This window comes from Neodiprion fabricii, chromosome 5 (assembly GCF_021155785.1).
Source record: "Neodiprion fabricii isolate iyNeoFabr1 chromosome 5, iyNeoFabr1.1, whole genome shotgun sequence".
NCBI lineage: Eukaryota > Metazoa > Arthropoda > Insecta > Hymenoptera > Diprionidae > Neodiprion > Neodiprion fabricii.
In genome coordinates, this window is record NC_060243.1 from 4,002,939 (window position 1) to 4,020,188 (window position 17,250).

At 37.3% G+C, this 17,250-nt stretch overlaps 4 protein-coding genes across 5 annotated transcripts; 2 read left to right on the forward strand and 2 right to left on the reverse strand.

Annotated features, from left to right (window-relative positions):
* Nucleotides 1-2,764: 2,764 nt before the first annotated feature.
* LOC124183156 (NADH-quinone oxidoreductase subunit B 2-like) lies at nt 2,765-5,386 on the forward strand. The gene is made up of 3 exons (XM_046571297.1): nt 2,765-2,917; nt 3,348-3,890; nt 4,027-5,386. The coding sequence occupies exons 1-3, from the start codon at nt 2,815-2,817 to the stop codon at nt 4,122-4,124; spliced, it is 744 nt and encodes a 247-aa protein (XP_046427253.1). The 5' UTR covers nt 2,765-2,814; the 3' UTR covers nt 4,125-5,386.
* On the reverse strand, nt 4,882-10,266 carry LOC124183147 (MAU2 chromatid cohesion factor homolog). Its single transcript, XM_046571261.1, has 7 exons — nt 9,838-10,266; nt 9,348-9,527; nt 8,738-9,263; nt 8,294-8,541; nt 7,951-8,156; nt 7,649-7,851; nt 4,882-7,540 (listed from the first exon to the last, which is right to left on the reverse strand). Exons 1-7 carry the CDS (start codon nt 10,060-10,062, stop codon nt 7,344-7,346), a joined length of 1,785 nt encoding a protein of 594 aa, XP_046427217.1. The 5' UTR covers nt 10,063-10,266; the 3' UTR covers nt 4,882-7,343.
* Nucleotides 10,267-10,428: 162 nt separating this feature from the next.
* Nucleotides 10,429-13,402, reverse strand: LOC124183149 (aldehyde dehydrogenase family 16 member A1-like). Of its 2 annotated transcripts, XM_046571262.1 has the most exons (9): nt 12,814-13,402; nt 12,672-12,727; nt 12,411-12,556; nt 12,204-12,321; nt 12,054-12,103; nt 11,621-11,916; nt 11,294-11,538; nt 11,110-11,229; nt 10,429-11,031 (listed from the first exon to the last, which is right to left on the reverse strand). In XM_046571262.1, exons 1-9 carry the CDS (start codon nt 12,925-12,927, stop codon nt 10,539-10,541), a joined length of 1,638 nt encoding a protein of 545 aa, XP_046427218.1. In that variant the 5' UTR covers nt 12,928-13,402; the 3' UTR covers nt 10,429-10,538. The 2 variants fall into 2 exon arrangements, with proteins under 2 accessions (XP_046427218.1, XP_046427219.1); XM_046571263.1 differs by lacking the exon at nt 12,672-12,727 and having other exon boundaries at nt 12,814-13,399.
* Nucleotides 13,403-14,591: 1,189 nt separating this feature from the next.
* Nucleotides 14,592-17,092, forward strand: LOC124183158. The gene is made up of 3 exons (XM_046571299.1): nt 14,592-15,194; nt 15,378-15,495; nt 16,664-17,092. The coding sequence occupies exons 1-3, from the start codon at nt 15,036-15,038 to the stop codon at nt 16,852-16,854; spliced, it is 468 nt and encodes a 155-aa protein (XP_046427255.1). The 5' UTR covers nt 14,592-15,035; the 3' UTR covers nt 16,855-17,092.
* Nucleotides 17,093-17,250: the final 158 nt, after the last annotated feature.

Below are 17,250 nucleotides of genomic sequence, written 5' to 3' on the forward strand. Positions count from 1 at the left end.
GAACACTATCTCGTTACAAAAATTGACTCAGCCCAATAACGTGCGACTCAAAGGGTTAAGGGCAGCGAATATCTTCCCCGGAGGGAGAGGCCGTAGGCCTTTTGGGGCAACGGCCCTTCGTGCGGCTGCTGCGGCACGAGGTTGGCTCTCTTTGCCTAGGTATGTACCCGTACATAGGCGATACGTTCGTACGAAAGCTGGAGCAGCAGAACGTGCGAGAGAAAGGCGCGGGGGTGGAGGAGGGTGGGGGAGGAGGGGACGCGTTATTGAGCGAGCAATTCGCACAAAGCGCAGACGAGGGCAACCACCCCACCGCGCTACTGCTGTCTGCAGCCGACTCCGACTCCCATCCCTCGAAACTTCCATCCCCACCCCGCCGTCTTCCATCCCTCGCTAACGCGATGCGTTCGTTTCGATATATCCTCCAACATAAGCCCAGACTTTGCGAAAGTGTGTACGTCACCCGTGTAACGAATATGCACCTGTATAGAAGAGGTACTTTCTAATGCAAAAATCTCGAATCTCCGTGTCACATCGATTCCGTTATACTTAGAATTATTAGCGTAACAGAGAACGCGGTGCTCGGAGCTCGATGATGCACCCTGTATAACGTGTCTTGTTAGAGCTGCTAAGACGGCCATGTCGGTTTAATTTATTTTTCTCTCTTCAACAGTATTGGGATCGAATTTTGAAATCCGTATGTATTATCCAAAAACAAAAACCTGGAAAAATCAAAAAGATACGCGCGCTTCTGTTTCTTGCATCGTTTTACTGCACGTATAAAATTGTTGCGGATAAGAATCCGCACCGCGGTAAAGTAATACGGGGGTGGTATCGATTTTCTCGCTACTACTGCCGCTACTGCTGCTGCTGCTGCTGCTGCTGCGGCTGCTGAGCAGATTTCTAGCACCATGGTTAAACGAGTTGGAAGCAACGACTATCCACCGATAAAATATTATTACGCTTAAACTCGGTCTTCGGTTTATACCTATGCAATAGCCTTCCGCGTTCCACTTAGACACTTGACCAACGATGTCAAAGTCACGTTACATGGTGGAGTGGACGGTTTTCTAATGCAACTGTATACATAATGTATGTAAATACACGAAGCGTTAATAATGATTAACGGATTTTACCAGATTTTCGAGATTCGTTTGTTTTCGAGCGATACTTCGATGTTGAATTATGACGCGGAAGTTAGTAACATTATTGTAACGATTTACTTTTCCAAAAAATCGTTGTTTCACAATTGGAGAAATGTCTAAAGTGCAGTAAATCATAATAAGGCAAAACTTACTTCATATTTTGAAAACTTAACTACTTCAAAATTACTATGAACTTGCAAAATGGTAATTTTTCTCACCAATGTTTCGTTACATTAGCGTTACCAACATCAGCCTCATGTTCAAATGGTTTACTATTTCTCTTATTCGTGTAAACTGACGCGTCGAAGAAAAAAAATGACGATAGATTTTAAAAGAGGGATTCTACCAACACATCGCAAAGTCGCCAATCAGTAATTATTCCGCACTGACGAAGATGAAAATTTGATGCTATATTCTTGAATTCGTGAGGAATCCCGCCCCGCATTCCTACGGCAAAATTAGTCGGGATTATTATTACCAGATGGAGTTACCTCGCGGATTGAAAATTTTTTCCGTAAGCTGCGGCAACTGTCGCGCACTCTGGCGGAACTTTTCCGAAGTGAGAAATTTTTCGAACACGTAGTTAAGGTGGGATAAACAAAACTGGCGCGAATTTTCACTCTATTCAGATGAATTCTACGATACTGTATTGTCGACGTATGAAGTTGTCGACTGTAGAGAAAATTGATCTAGTTACAGAGATTGCTTTTTTTTTTCATTCTACTTCTTTTATCGGTCTTGTATAAATAAATAAATTCTTACCTTTGCGTGTAAACGATTGAATCGAAGATGCAGGCTAATATTGATGTTATAATTGCTGTTGAAATTCATGCTATTTAGCCATATCCTTCGGCACCAACTGCTGATCATTGTTCTTGCACAAACGTCACAGCTCTCGCAGATATTTCACACACATTCTCAAGTTCGTCACTGCAATACCGCTTGAACGTTACTCAAATCGAAAAATTAATTTGCACGTTTCATATTCGATTGTGGTTGGCAGTTATTAGTTGAGACGGCGACACTGCGATTGTTCAATTGTTTACACCACTGTCATGACACAGATCGCGCCAAAAGTCCGTTTCACACGCCGTTATTTCCGGAGAATTTTCTCCAACATTGTGCGAACTTTATTCAAAATACACAACCGGAATTAGCGTTTTGTCACATGTGATGTGATAGAGAAAATTTTAATATTTTTTGACGCAAAGACTGCTTTGTCAAGTGCTAGCCACTACATTAAATTACCGAATATTTACACTCGCAATAATCGACTCGACACCGACGCATGATTGTTATCCACCTCATCAGACCGTCTTGTATACGATATCCCGACATCTCAGCATAACAGTGTGTAATAGCACGATTTTAATGTGAATTTTGGACGAACAACGTCACCCGACACCCGCACTTTTCGACGTCGCGTTCAGGACTGAAACAACCGAACAGCGAAGATCGGTAAGCACTCGCGCCAACGTCAGACCGATCTTTGTCGAGATCGCGATGTTATTAAAGATAGAATGTAAACATGCTCTACCGCACAATGATATTATTTTCACGCCACTGAATACAATCACTTTGTTTTATGTTAGAATACCTGGCCCGAATTTGAGAAAATTGCGCGCAACATGAGTAATTTCAACGGTGCTGCACTCTGCGCGGAGGTGAGATGAAAGATGTACATTTTCTCCGAGTTTCTAGCAGACAGCAGAAGCGCTCTGACGTCAGTGCACGATCGAGCCAAACGATGTTGCGTTCAATTGTGTTAAATCGTAAGTGTTGATAACAAAAAATATTTTAACTAAAGTCGTCTGCTACGAGTACATATTTCTCTGATATACTTAGCTTTCTCTCGACGCGAGTTTCAACTATTTGCAACTATTCGCAACTAATCATAACCGTCTGACCTCCCTCTACAATCCACTCAACACTTCAATTATTTTGTTGTTAAAATTTTGTCAATAGTAGACACAGGTAGATTAAGAAAAAGCCACATTGCTGCGTTACGTAACGATCTAGCGTATGTAAGATTTGGATTATGGTTAGTAAAAACTTTTGGTCTTTGCCCACCTTACGTTACCTAACATAACCTTAAAACTGTGTTTCACATATACATATATGCATCGCATCTTAACTGCGCCATAGACTATAATTAAATTCATCTTGCGATTATGTTTCTTCATTATTGAAAAATCCCCACAGGCAGCGTACAACAAGGCCTTGCAGCCTTTGCACGCCAAAATGGGTTAGCACCGGCAGCGACTCAGGTTCGATCTGTAGAAACTGCAGCGCAAGTAAAGGATGGCGGCAAACTGGCGGAGACAGAAACTAAGAAAGTTCCTCGTCCTTACAGTCCATTCCAGGATACTAGCAACTGGGCAGAATATGCGGTGGCCCGTTTGGATGACCTGCTGAATTGGGGTCGCAAAGGATCGCTGTGGCCCATGACTTTTGGCTTGGCTTGCTGTGCCGTTGAAATGATGCACATAGCTGCCCCGCGATACGATATGGACAGATTTGGTGTGGTCTTCAGAGCTTCGCCTAGGCAAGTTGATGTCATGATTGTCGCTGGGACTGTAACAAATAAAATGGCTCCAGCGTTGAGAAAAGTTTACGATCAAATGATGGAACCACGGTGGGTTATTTCTATGGGCAGCTGTGCTAACGGTGGCGGATATTATCACTACAGTTACTCTGTGGTCAGAGGCTGCGACAGATTAATTCCTGTTGACATATACGTACCTGGTAAGTTAGACTGAAGTAATATTGCAATATTTGTTTAATCAGACTTACGAAATATGGAAGAATAGATGATTGTCCAGTTGACAGTTTTGTTATTTATCGTTAATTGTGAAATTTTTGCATTTCTTTTTACTCACAGGATGTCCCCCAACCGCAGAAGCTTTGTTGTACGGCATTCTGCAATTACAGAAAAAAGTTAAACGTATGAAGTCTCTCCAGGTCTGGTACAGAAAGTAATTTGTGTAAATGAAATAAAATGAAATGGAAATAATTGATAGTTGATGAAGGAGATAATGTACTAGTGTATATAAATTATTATGAAATAAAGTGATGAAAATGAGATTAAAATAACAAGATAGTTTTCTAACAACACTTACTAATTCTGTTTAGATTCTTTGTATGGAAATTTTGTCGCAAAACGCGTTATTGGTGAATTCTCAGTCATGTTACGGAACAATGTATATAACAATAAAAATATTACACACACACACGTATATATATATATAATATATACATAATATATGTTAATACCGAATAATAACAACTGGTTTTTATTGAAAAAATAAATAGGTTTCTATTTAATATGAAAGTATATATTTGTATGCGCGAGAAGTGAGCTGCGAAAAAAGTAATTTATGCAAATCGAAAATATGAAAGTAAAATACACTGCGTAGAATAGAACGGATTGTGCTATCTTTGTCAATTTTGATTATGTCACCCCCTGCCAACACGATTATAGGCGATTTTTTATTTTTTTTTTGCCAACATTTGATAGAGCCTTGCAGTACAGAATCCAAAGTATATGAAGATATAGTTTATGTGTTTAAAACTATCATTTTTATATACTTTTAACGTAATTTGGTTTCTATATCAGAGCTAGACAAAAAATGCAAACATTTTCTAGGAATCAAAGCCACCACGTTATTCCGGACAGAAACGTAATTTTCAAACAAGTAATGGGAAAGGACTCAATACCTCAGAATAAAACGAACTATTTCGAGTAGTTAGTGTGTTACCTTTTTCTAATATTTAAAAAATACATACAATTTGTGGTAAAACAGCCTGTACAAGAATTTAAGAGTTCTGGTTTTCACAATTTTTCCCCAACTCTCTCTCCCAGTCTCATGCACTCACTAGTATATTTATAACACTACGCCCTATGTGTAATCTAAATCCAAGTGTCGCTGGGCTTCATTTGAGATTACAGAAAACTTCTGAATGTTTTCTGTACTTTTTATTTGTTTTTGTTTTTTGTTGTTTTATTTTAATCTATATACAAACGCATCCTAATAAAACAAACCTAACTCTTTGATATAGGATTTCTCACATTTACCAAATTTTTGTATTGATTTCTGTTTCTCTCGCTCACTCTTTCTTTCGTGTAGATACTAGTATGTATAACGTATATGTACAATAGCACTCTCCCGGGATGTTTAGAAGTAGTTATCTTAAGTTTAATATTCCATACGGTCATATCTAGGGGCGTAATCGGAGATAGAGTAGCGTTGGAAAAAATTCTTAATGCAGAACAGATTAATTATTATGGTCATGTGATTAAATAAATTTGTTGAAGCCTAATTTAGTCTTCCAGAAATAAAACTCAATCTAATTTTGAACGACTTTCGTAACATTTCATTCAAAGTACAACGCAATGTAAAAAATTTCTGTTTACATAACATCGGTATTGGCAATTTACTCAGCTTAAATAGTAGCTAACTTGGATTGAATATTGTAAAAACTTGGTATGGTGCGACAGTAACGATAAGATTTTGATATATATATAATATATAGTACATATTTAGCCCTCTGTTCAATTTCTACACAGCACTCTTCTCCTCACAACGCGCTTAGTCCACGCTTATATAAATACTACTCGATATTAATAATAATAATAATAATTCCTTGAAATTATTACGTTTACGTCTCCTCACTTCATTGTATCTTGTAAATTTAATCGTTAAATTATGTACAAGACGCTGGGGTAACTTAAACGATTGAAATATTGACCTAATGTCTTTCGTTGGTTCAAGTTACCGAGCGCTAAGGCCCCTGCAGCTCTATATATGTCATGTTAATTCTTTAATAACTTCTTTTCTTTAATATTTATATTAAATTTACGATCCCTATCATCGAGTTTTTTTCTTTCGCCTATCATCATTATTACAGATAATAATAACAGCAATATTATACAAGGTCGTGCCAAAAAAGAAAAACTAAACGCGATAATTATTATTGTTTTCAGCATTTCAACTTATACGATTTATATATTTAAATAAATATATACATATATATATGTATGAAAAAATATCTTGAACCGCTTTTTTGGCATACCCTGTATTTCTGTCACTTACAACTTTTTTTCTTTTACCATCATTTTACTCACTACTGTACACCATGGTATGTAGTGTCCCTAGCCTTTCAGCCCTTTGCTTATTACTTTTTTACTCTTTTAATTATTACCTTCAGTTAAATTTGTACGAATTACACACACTTTGCTGTACATCCACCGCTTTTTATACTTCTGTGAAGCAATTTGTTCCATAAAATAACAACTTGCCTTTGATAAGTGCATTTTCTGTCTGCTTTCGAATACCTGCATGTTATTCCTTCAATTAGTTTTGATTTTCAACCGAAGAATGTTAAGTAAATATATCGTAGAAAGTAAGAAAAGAGTTTCCATCCAATTGAAATTTAATCCGCAACATTCTCGGGATTGTATAATCAAGGTTGCAAAGAGTAGTTCGGAAACTGTAGTAAAATTTTGCACAGGCACACGTAACAAGATAATCAAGTTAGTTGCAGAGAAAAATGTAATTTTTTCATACCAACTGAACATTGGTTGTTTTTCCTTTTCTTAATGCAAATCAATCAATGAAAAATGAATTACAAGCATAACATAATTTCAGAGACTAATCAGACCAGGAGTCACTTTGATATGAAAAGAGAATGTAAGTTGATGGCAATGAATGCAAGTAAACCTCAATTGTATGATGTGAGCCTCAATAAATTTGACACTTCTGAATATTAGATATTTTTAAAGACTGTTGCAAGTGGGATTTTAACATTTTGGATCATAATGTAGGAAAAAAGTAAAAAATATAAACACATTAGAATCAACGTGGCTAGATTTGTTTATGGTATAAAGAGCGTTGCTAAACGCTAATTTGATGCAAGTTTACTTCCTCTGTACGTTTTTTTATTTCGTAATAATCTCTAATATAATCTTGATTCTTCTCAGAGTGTATTTTCGCATCCATGCGTTTAATTCTTGTACCCGTTTTAGGTCCATCTGGCATTTTCGATATTCACACAATTATTGTACTGCCATTCATGCGTACCTCAAAAACAGGTTTTACAACCACTGTCGAAGTCCAGGGAGCAATCGTGGCCGACGATGATATCAAACTATTAAGTAAATGCGCGAGCATGCTATTTCGTGCAATTTTTTAGGATTGGTTAGAGAACACCCTGAGACGTGGATGGAGGTGGATTGCTTGGCAGAGGGGGGATAGGTCCCTCAGTCCACTGAATTAGCGTGTGCTCGCCCATTTGGGTGCTTTGAAAATGGTCCTTTAATAGCATCTGAGAAAAATTGCAATGCGTCTGATACGCTTCACTTTCACGATTTGGATCACCGCATATTCTGTAGAGGTCTGCAACGAGATCGAATAAATATTTCGTTAACAATAGAACCAGAGAAAAGAGACGGGTGAAAGATAATGCCGTCTCAAATACACAGAAAAATGTAACATTGTATTTACCTTTGAGGATTGCACTAGCCCATAATTGGACGTGTACATCTGGTATTTTGGAAGCCAGTTGCATCGCAGGCGTTACCATATTCATGGATTCTCTACTATTTCCAAGAGACAGGAATATGTGACCCAATAGAACTAAGCTGCACGATGTTAACCGATTGAGATCTTCGGAGTTGGCCATTTTCAGAGTTTCTCGAAGATATCTTCTACAGAAATAAGACATGTTCGTTTTTTTCAATAATTTTATCGTCCCTGTCACTTTTGCTGAGACTAATAAGTCGGATAATTAAGAATGCATTTCTTACTTGGCTTCGTTATATCGCGCCCCAAAGAAAGCTTGAAGTCCTTGAACGTAGTACGCCGCCGCTCGTAAAGAGTGGGAATGTGAAGGTAAAGATTCAGGGTTTATCCTTTCAAGTAGCGCACCTAATTCAGCATCCCTTTTCGTTCTGAGGTAAACTATTGCTAAATTTAAATTTGCAAATGTCCATAGTTCTCTTTCCTGTGATGTCTGTAACATTGTTTAAAAATGGGCAAATAATATCACATGAAAAAATAATTTATCCAAAACGGTAGCCAATGTAATTAATCAAGCAAAATTATGATTAAAACAGCAGTATCAAACTAATATTAAGTTTTTTTACTCACTCTCAGTGCAGCTGTGAATTGTGCCTCTGCCGCCTCCATACAATTCATTGACATAGCATAAAGTCCTAACAGAGCATGTAACTGCGGTTTATGACTCTGTAAGAGGCGCGGTTGCCGCCTGCAAAGTTGGCAAGCCTGGGATATCTCTGCAAGGGCTAAACTTTTGTTTCCCATAACAAGCCGACACATAACAATGTGCTCCAATAGCATTAGTTGAAATACAGATAGGATGGGCTTGTTGTCGACAACTATGAGAGGGGAAATTTATTTTATTAATTACACAAATAGATCACCGAAGTGTAATTTTGTCAAAGATAGCAATTCTTAAAAATACATATTTGCAAGAATTTGTATTCTAAAATAAAAAGCTATTTCTTTAAAAATTTGCAAGTATGATCAACCTTTTATACTTGTCTATATCATTTTTAATGAGGTTCAACTTACTTTTGAGTTTTTCAATCTGCGTGAGAGCTTTGTCAGTATATTTTTGAGCTTTATCCATATAACCGGCCTGCATGGAATGCATAACAGTCACGAGGTAAACCAAAACATACAAGTGTTCTTTGGGCATCCATACAAACATGTCTCCGATATTTGAACCAGTGACTACTTCGTCCGAAGGCCAACTTGGTGACATTATCGTTTGTATACTTTGTTGTAACTGTTTGAGACAAGGCTTAACACTTTTTACCTGGCCAGACATGAGACAATGACAAACTTGAAGCACCAAGAAATACACTTTCAAGTATTCTTTTTGGTGTGGACTAGCCTGCCAAGTCTCGATAAGGGGCCCAGCTTGATTTAGGACGGCTGGTACCTCCGTAAATTTTTTGTCTATCAATAAAACCATCGCTTTACTCAGTAAAAACAAAACACGAGTGTAGCTCGCGTTACTTATGTAAGAATAATCTGCTCCAACGCCAAGCAAACTACCGGCTACCCCAAGGTCTTTTTCGGAAGCATGAATTTGCTGCAAAAATATTTATAAACATCAAGTTGAGGTGAATATTATTGAAAATACACATCATATACTCAAATTTCTTGTCATACTTACAGCAAGCTGAAAAATCAGCCGACAATGCCAATAAACATTGTGCTGTGAGAGTTCTATGGCCTTTCTCAAGATCGGTTTGCTAAGACTTGATTGTTGCTGCTGGTCATACAGTTCGGCAACAACACTAGCCGCTTCAAATTTGACATCATCAAAGGCATTGATATTTTGACTCAACATCCACTGAAATTAAAAAAGAATAATGTATAAGTGTCAAGATGTATGGCTGAGTGGTGACTCGATTTCATAGCACAATTTAAACATCTGCAAAATAGTTTAAAACTAGGAATGCTGCCAGTTGTTTTGCAGCGATTGATTCCCCAGTCCTTAACTGGTTCAATTAGGGGGTGTGCCGTGAAAATTCTGGAGACAGGTTAGGATTGTTGAGCAGCGAAAAAATCAGTGATAAAACTTTTTCGAACGGCGAAAAATCGGGGAATGGTTGAAGCAGATCAAACCGCGTCCAGTGTATGTGATAAAATAGAAAACTGACCGCTTGTTCGAGGTGGGATCGCGCCAGGTCAATGTTTTTGGTGTGCGTGAGTAGGATGTTACCCAGCTGTAAATGCGTTCTGGCTTCGACCCGGGGTGGTGGCTTAAAGTTAAAAACGGCCTGCAAACACTGAATACACGATTTTATATTCGGCGGGCTCGAAGTGCGAAAATTTTCGGCTAAACCCAACAGCGAAAGGTACCAAGCGTCCTGCGAAGACGCCATTTTGACATTTCTCCGAGAGCGGCCAGGCTGTAAAACGACCAGTTTTTACACCGTTCGACACTTTCACTACCGAAATAACGCTAATCAATCCCCCGACACCGTTCACGCGATTATCGGTCACACTTATTATTTTCAAATCATTTAACGAGCGTCAAATTCATCGTATTGCGTAATATTTATGTTTCGCGTTAAACGCATCGTTCCCTGGTGGAGACGCCACTGCCTAAATTACTGTTTCAGTTCACCCATCTCTCAACTAGGGCATTGGTATAGGAACATTTTATATTTCCACAGCTCTAAAGAGCCGCCAAAACTTGAAATCTTTAGAATACATCTGACGTAGTGTGTAATTGATAAGAAATAAAATCTGCCTCACATGAGTCCCGTTTTATTTTATTAAGAGTACAAATGTTAGATTCGTATGGATTGTTGGATTCATTGTAAAAAGCATAATACGATGGAAGTTTTAGTGGTTTTTACCCACATTGCAGCCACACAGATTTAGCCCTTGTTACGGAGCTGAACATTTTTTTGTACATGTTATATCTCGTACCAAATGTTTTCGGAACGTCGATCTCACAACACGTCAGGAGTTTCAGATCGACTTTAAGATTTCCAAGTACTTTTTTAGTGGATTCGGTATTCAAATTTAGCATTGTCGTACCATTGGTGAATAAACAGTTAATTACACCAGCGGGAAAGCCGCAAGTTGCTAGCATATCGCAATACGGTGCGAATGAAACACTGCTCTTACTATTTAACAGAACTATAACAGCATTGCCTGTCACAGATGCTACTACCAATTTTTCAAACAGCTCATTCTGATCGTTTGAGCCAACAAGAACAACTCCAATTGGTTCTCGTGTGTTTGATATTTCGGCCTCACCGTCTTTTACTACTGAAAATGAAGTTCCATGTACCATGGGTAGATCAACCAATTTTATAATCAGATCAGCACATTTCGATTCCCTGGAAAAAAATTTATACTGTTAATTAGCGCTCGATATAATTACCTATTTTCAGAGTTGGTAAACATCAGGAACTCACCCATTGGCTTCAAGTCTCTTTGCAAAACATTTGAGAGTTTGTGCTCTCTTGCTTATTTTGGTTGAACGCCAGATTTTAAATGCTTGATATGCAACGTTTACACATTTCTGAAGATCTTTTCTGAAAATATAAATTTTCGGACGATAAAACATATAAATTTCCTAATAAAATGCAATTCTGTTACCTTGTAGCTTCAGCATAAGAGATTTTGTCATGGTTGGTCCAATATTTCCCTTCAGTAGGAGTTTGCCATTTACCGCCATAAAAGAGGTCGAAAGTCTTTGCAGGTTTAGTATCATCAACAGGCGATTCATTTTCAATTTTGAAGTTATAATGTCCAAAACAATCGACGAAGGGTCTTACGTAATATGTAAGGGATTCAATACCGGGATGAAGGTCTCCATGTGCGTTTATCCAAATTGTGCAAATCTGGAACATATGTGATCGCATGATGTAAAGCGTGCAAAGATAAAATCATTGACTGAAGTGTCATTGTAAATTCTAATTGTACCCCTGAATCTGCAGCAAATTTTTTAGCCGCGATGATATTCTCAGACCATATAGAAATTACTTCATATTGTTTTGTGCCGTGCAAATTTTCCAAAGCTTCTGCAGCATTGCGAAATACGAATGAATCGGACAGCACTTCAATTTTACACCTATAGTTCTGAGCTGTGTTCAATAATTCTTCTGCAATTGGTTCTTGAACAAGAACTCTGGATATTTCAAAGGCTGAATTACGTGATCTGATGTAGGCAAGAATTGCGGCACTCAAATCGGCATCTGCCATAACAACCATAGCTGCACCTGAAATTGACACATTGCATTACATGAGATTTTACAAATCAACTATTACTTACAACACTTTGACGGAAAATCATTGAGTATCAATAATTACATTAGAAATACAAGAAAAAGAAATATCGAAAACAGCTGATGCTCACCATTTGGAGGGAAAGAATTGTATTGTCTATGAAACTCAACAGTGGAACACCTAGAAGAGATGGTAAAGTACAGATTAGAAAACTTTACAAAAAAAAAAAAAAATATATGACATGCTTATTGAAAAAGTGAAATAGCTTGAAAAGTGATACCTGATATCGACGCAGTGTATGGCCCAAACATAGTTGACCATTTTTGCAGTCGCATCGTCATTTTTACACAACAATCTGAATGCCAAACCAAGTATAAATGGTACGTTGAATTTTGTCTCTGTTAGAGATTAAAAAATTATTAATACCTTCAATCGTTGATAAAAGTCGATCGGATAAATTTTTTTTAAATGGATTCTGCGCTCTTACTAGAGAGGGAATCATCCTCAGCTTGATTTTTATAGTAATCGCAATATTCAATGAGCGTGTCTACGCCATTTGGATTATTTCCCATCGCAAACATCTTGGTCAAAACCCGTCGACGCTTCTCTAGTAAATACTTGAACCGTGTGACCCTGTTGAAAAAGACAAAGTCATTTAGCTATCTGTAACCAATCAAATACATCTGAGAGATAAGACGAATATAAGGACAATAACAAAAATGAAGAGAAACTAGAAGAAATAATTCACCATTCGTAACTATTGTAGTCACATTCTACATCGTAAACCAGATTCCTCCCCGGGCTCTGAAAATTAGAAGGTACACTTCTCTTAATTTATCAACAACAGCGACGCGCATTGAGCGCAACGATCAAAAGTCTACTTCACTTACAATTTCAAGGTCTATTTTCAACTGTTCAATGGTGTATTCTTCGTACAATGGATAATTCATTTCCAGGTGAAGCAATGACACTTGATCGCCAATACTTGTCCAGTCAAAACTCATATTAATGGAAATATTAATCTAATAAACGGTATGTGTTCCGTTGGTACTTCGGCTTCGTGGAACACCGAAGTAATGCAAATGTCTCCCCGTCGATAGCCCGGTTACAAGTGGTCACAAGCGTCACAAGTTCAATGATATTACGAAATTAAGTAAATCGTCAATAATACTTTACGCAGCGATATACATACACACGCACACATGCTCACAAAGAAATTCGTTCACATATCTTTCGGCGTAAGAATTGGATAAGAAAAACAAGTTTTTACACAACAATCCAGATAAGCTTAGAAATATCTACACCAAGTGTTAATGTGTACTTTTGCCTGTTATAACGAAAATATGAGACACACGCGTATTGTGGCGCAAGAAATAATCGATCATTCCGCGCGTAAAGTAATCAAAACATGTTATTATGCGACGTCATGCAGACTAAATTTAGGGGTGTTTTCATTGTGCGACTTCGCCTAGCCCGAAAATCAGACCTTGTTTTCATTGGCTCCAGTGAATTATGTTACTACGCTGCGCCAATGAGTACGTATACACGGAGGCTGTTATTCCGGTTTTACTATGACCGACGTAGTGATACCGAATTTGAAAATACGTGTAAATGGCGCATTACACCAGATATAATGGATTTACACGCATTTTTAAATCCGGTACTACTATGTCGGCCATAGTAAAACCGGAATAAAAGCGCCGTGTAATCGCACTATTTTACGCATCGTGGGACGATATGAATTTTGGCTTACAGGTGCGTGAACGGCGTTTTTTTGAATACATATTGCATCGATTAAGGGTGCGTTTCGAAAGTGGCTGTGAGTGCTAAAAACTTCCTAGGTAGAGACAGAGCTATTCACAAACTCGGCAACGCAAAAGAGATAAAAGATAGTTGACAGCACTGGGAGTTAATTTCGGAACGCACCCAAAGAACAATAATCTAAGCGGTTCACTTGGCTTTTTTTATTCCATCATCAGATGTAGGAACATTGGAGTGATGAAAATTGTCAAAATTTATTCATCAAAGATTTGGTTACTTTTGAATTCACGAAACGTAATGTAACACGTACTAATATACTGACAATTAGCATCGGATAAAAAGTTGAATAATATCTGTATATAATATACACACGAAAGTCATTTATTGTAGACTTAAGATAAGTGGAAGAAACCAACAAGTAAAAAAAAAATGTCACAGATACGCGTAATAGCGTTTGCATCATTAAATTACAGATTACAACTGTTTATTCTAAAAGCACTGTGAATAAGCCATGTACTGAAAATAAATTTTCTAGTTCAAAATTAGAATGCTAAATATAGGTGGACAGTTTGAATGGAATTTTTGTTAAATTATTGTCGACACCGATAATAAATTATAGGAGTGTGAGCAATTGCTAAATCTACGCTGCTAGAATATTTTAACGGGCATGAACTCAAATCTTGATATTACGTCATTCTACAAGTTTAAGGATCTATATCAATGAATAATGCATAACAACTGAAGGTTGCATTGATCATACCGACACAAGAAAAAAAAATGATTCGTTACCCTAGAGAGTAGAGATAGATATTGCATGACGTATTTGGTACAAACGGATATGTCCGATGACTAATTCTGTGGATATAAGGTCTTCGGACCAAACACACTACCCAGTAAACGAAATAGAATTGATCGATTTAGATCTTTCGAGATATGCGAAAAGTCAGAAAGATAGTTTTGAATTGTTTGAGTTCTGTAGAAATTGAAATTTTTCAGCCTTATAAATTGGCGTTTCCTTTTTCTGGAATTAGACTGGACTTCAACAGGTGGAACACCGCGTGTGTAACATATTAAACGAAGGAATTTGCTAACTGTAGCACGTATACCTAAGCAAACAGTATAATTTCTTCCCCCACCGCGCATAAAGTGAAATGTCCTGTGCTCCCGATGGGAATTATACATATACATACCTATACGACTCACACTCGACGGAGATCGTGACAAAACTAGAGTTTGCGGACTTTTAAATTGCCAGAGATCGCGCCGCGCAGTCGACAGTTGAGATTGAATTCGGTAGCGAATTGACGCGCGAACAAATCGAACGAGACCGGGATTTTTCAAGTGCTCAAAAATGGTTCTTCGCATTTATATTATTGCCGTATCGTGTCTGCTCGTGATTACTCTACCAGATTCAAATTCGCTAGTGGAAAAAAACTCTGAAGAAAACGCGGGTAATATCGCACTTGCAAAATTAGTTAAAATGTTCTCGAAACCAGGAGCATTTAAACAGGTAAAGAAGAATTTCGAAATGTCTGCAATTAAAAACGATACATTTCTCATAACTCTGCAAACGATTGTCATAAAAAATATTTAAAGCCAATTTGAGGAATGAAAATTTGGGTTATAGATCTGTAAATGTGATCGAAATCAATACTTTTGCCTACGCTATCATTTCAAATGAATCTGCTTACAGATCGACACGCTTCTGGGGGAGAATTCGATCGAGGAGAGCTCAACGTCTTGTCCAAAAGGTGATGATGGTTTGGCGTGTCGAAGAGCAGAGGCTCGAAAATCCGTAGATTGTCCCCACGGTAAGACGATAAATGAATAGTTTAAAAATCTGTAGCTCGAGTTTGAATCACATGAATTTTCTTCGAACAAAATTAATTTTAACTCGAATATATCGTACGTTAAAATTAGGCGTTATTTGTTCGATTTGGACAAAAGAGTCGTAGGTGTCGGGGAAAACTGCATGTATGTACGGAATGCACAGAGAACGGATAAAAGAGAAAAGAAAGAAAAAATGCTAAATTACGTAAATTATTGAATAGCTATGATTAAATCTTCACGGTTCTTGAATTCAGTCCCCGTGCAGGCAGTCGGCAATTTTGTTACCTGTTGTATGAATTGTTGCATTCTATAAGTTGCCGGGTTGACAATACAGTATTACGATGACCTTGACAATAGCCACTCCCGTGTATGTTATGTACATACAAGTGTATATCATTGATCACGAGAGTGACAAAAATAGAGTATGGAATTACATACATACGTACGTCACATAGCAAAAATGAAGATATGCGATACGGAAGAAAATGTCCTACGCACTCGACGCAGCTTAATTAATGCCGTAGAGTGTACCACTTTTTTTTCAGTTTTCTTTTTTGCTCTGCATCATTAAATGTAAAAATATTAAGGCAGTTTCGTTTTCAGTAATTTCTTCTAATAACTGAGAAAACATTTATTTCTAGTTATAAAAATTCATTCTCTTGTAGTTCAGAACTCACGCCCATAACATATTAGGTGTAACCCAGAATGTAGGGGGCATTAAAAAAAAATATTGAAAATGTATGTAATTCTTAGAGAAAATGTCGACGAAGTGAAATTCAGCATATTAATGTATCATATGACGAGTTTTAGAATGCCGTGGTAAACAGAAACTCAAATTCACCCTACTTTGTGAACAAAAAAAAAAATAAAAATAAAAAACATCAACCAAATGTGCCAATTGCTAACACTAGATTTCTACAAACGGGTTGGATACAAACTGCTGCAGCGTTTAAGCTATGACTGTTAGAAAGTATGCAAGTGTTCGTCAATATTTAGATATAGATTCTCAACAGCGCTTACTAATTGTAAGAAGACAAATTGTTTGTGTGACATTAAACCAGTAGATAATAAAAGTGATTCACTGCACTGTCTAAACGCGATGTTGGTTTTTTCGGATTGTAGAGTTCATCCTATTTGTCTTGTTCCCAGGAGACTGTTATTGCAACAATTGCGCACTTGCTGGTCCTCAAATGTGGGCTCCGTGTTGTCGTCAAGGTTTGAGATGCTGTTCTCATCTGGCAGCGGCATGTAGAACGTGTGATCATCCAACGCTGTACCCATTTTGTGCCAAACACTTCAAAAAATGTACAAATCAGTCTAACGAAGAGAAGGAGAAATAAACTTAGTATTAAAAAATGGTATTACAATCGAATATTGGATTGTTTGAAAAACCTGCAGTTACAATTTAGGATTTCAAAGTCAGTAGGAGCAGAAAATTCCTTACGATATTTAAGGCCCATGGTGTTATTGCATAACTTGTGTTTAACTCACAACCACTTTGCTACATATTTCCTGAATTGGCGAATATAAGATACACTGGTTAAACTGGTTTTCTAACTTGATCGGTATTACCTGATAGGAAATAGTGTAACATTGAGCCAGAGGATCGAAATATTATCTCTTTTCAAAGCAAGGCTAATTATCTGTAGGAAACTAATGGTATAATTGAATAAGATTTGAAGAAATAAAAATTTATATAAGGATAAGTTTTACTAACGTGAACAAATTTGAAATAA

What these genes read in the sequence shown, in the direction of transcription:
- LOC124183158 (XM_046571299.1), top strand. Translation starts at nt 15,036, where the DNA reads ATGGTTCTTCGCATTTATATTATTGCCGTATCGTGTCTGCTCGTGATT. An exon ending in AACCAGGAGCATTTAAACAG is followed by an intron (nt 15,195 to 15,377) that starts GTAAAGAAGAAT and finishes ATCTGCTTACAG; the next exon opens with ATCGACACGCTTCTGGGGGA. An exon ending in ATCCGTAGATTGTCCCCACG is followed by an intron (nt 15,496 to 16,663) that starts GTAAGACGATAA and finishes TCTTGTTCCCAG; the next exon opens with GAGACTGTTATTGCAACAAT.
- LOC124183149 (XM_046571262.1), bottom strand. Translation starts at nt 12,927, where the DNA reads ATGAGTTTTGACTGGACAAGTATTGGCGATCAAGTGTCATTGCTTCAC. An exon ending in GACTACAATAGTTACGAATG is followed by an intron (nt 12,557 to 12,671) that starts GTGAATTATTTC and finishes CTTTTTCAACAG; the next exon opens with GGTCACACGGTTCAAGTATT. An exon ending in TCTTATGCTGAAGCTACAAG is followed by an intron (nt 11,230 to 11,293) that starts GTAACAGAATTG and finishes TTATATTTTCAG; the next exon opens with AAAAGATCTTCAGAAATGTG.
- LOC124183156 (XM_046571297.1), top strand. Translation starts at nt 2,815, where the DNA reads ATGAAAGATGTACATTTTCTCCGAGTTTCTAGCAGACAGCAGAAGCGC. An exon ending in GCGTTCAATTGTGTTAAATC is followed by an intron (nt 2,918 to 3,347) that starts GTAAGTGTTGAT and finishes AAATCCCCACAG; the next exon opens with GCAGCGTACAACAAGGCCTT. An exon ending in TGTTGACATATACGTACCTG is followed by an intron (nt 3,891 to 4,026) that starts GTAAGTTAGACT and finishes TTTTACTCACAG; the next exon opens with GATGTCCCCCAACCGCAGAA.
- LOC124183147 (XM_046571261.1), bottom strand. Translation starts at nt 10,062, where the DNA reads ATGGCGTCTTCGCAGGACGCTTGGTACCTTTCGCTGTTGGGTTTAGCC. An exon ending in GATCCCACCTCGAACAAGCG is followed by an intron (nt 9,528 to 9,837) that starts GTCAGTTTTCTA and finishes TTTTAATTTCAG; the next exon opens with TGGATGTTGAGTCAAAATAT. An exon ending in AATTCACAGCTGCACTGAGA is followed by an intron (nt 8,157 to 8,293) that starts GTGAGTAAAAAA and finishes ACAATGTTACAG; the next exon opens with ACATCACAGGAAAGAGAACT.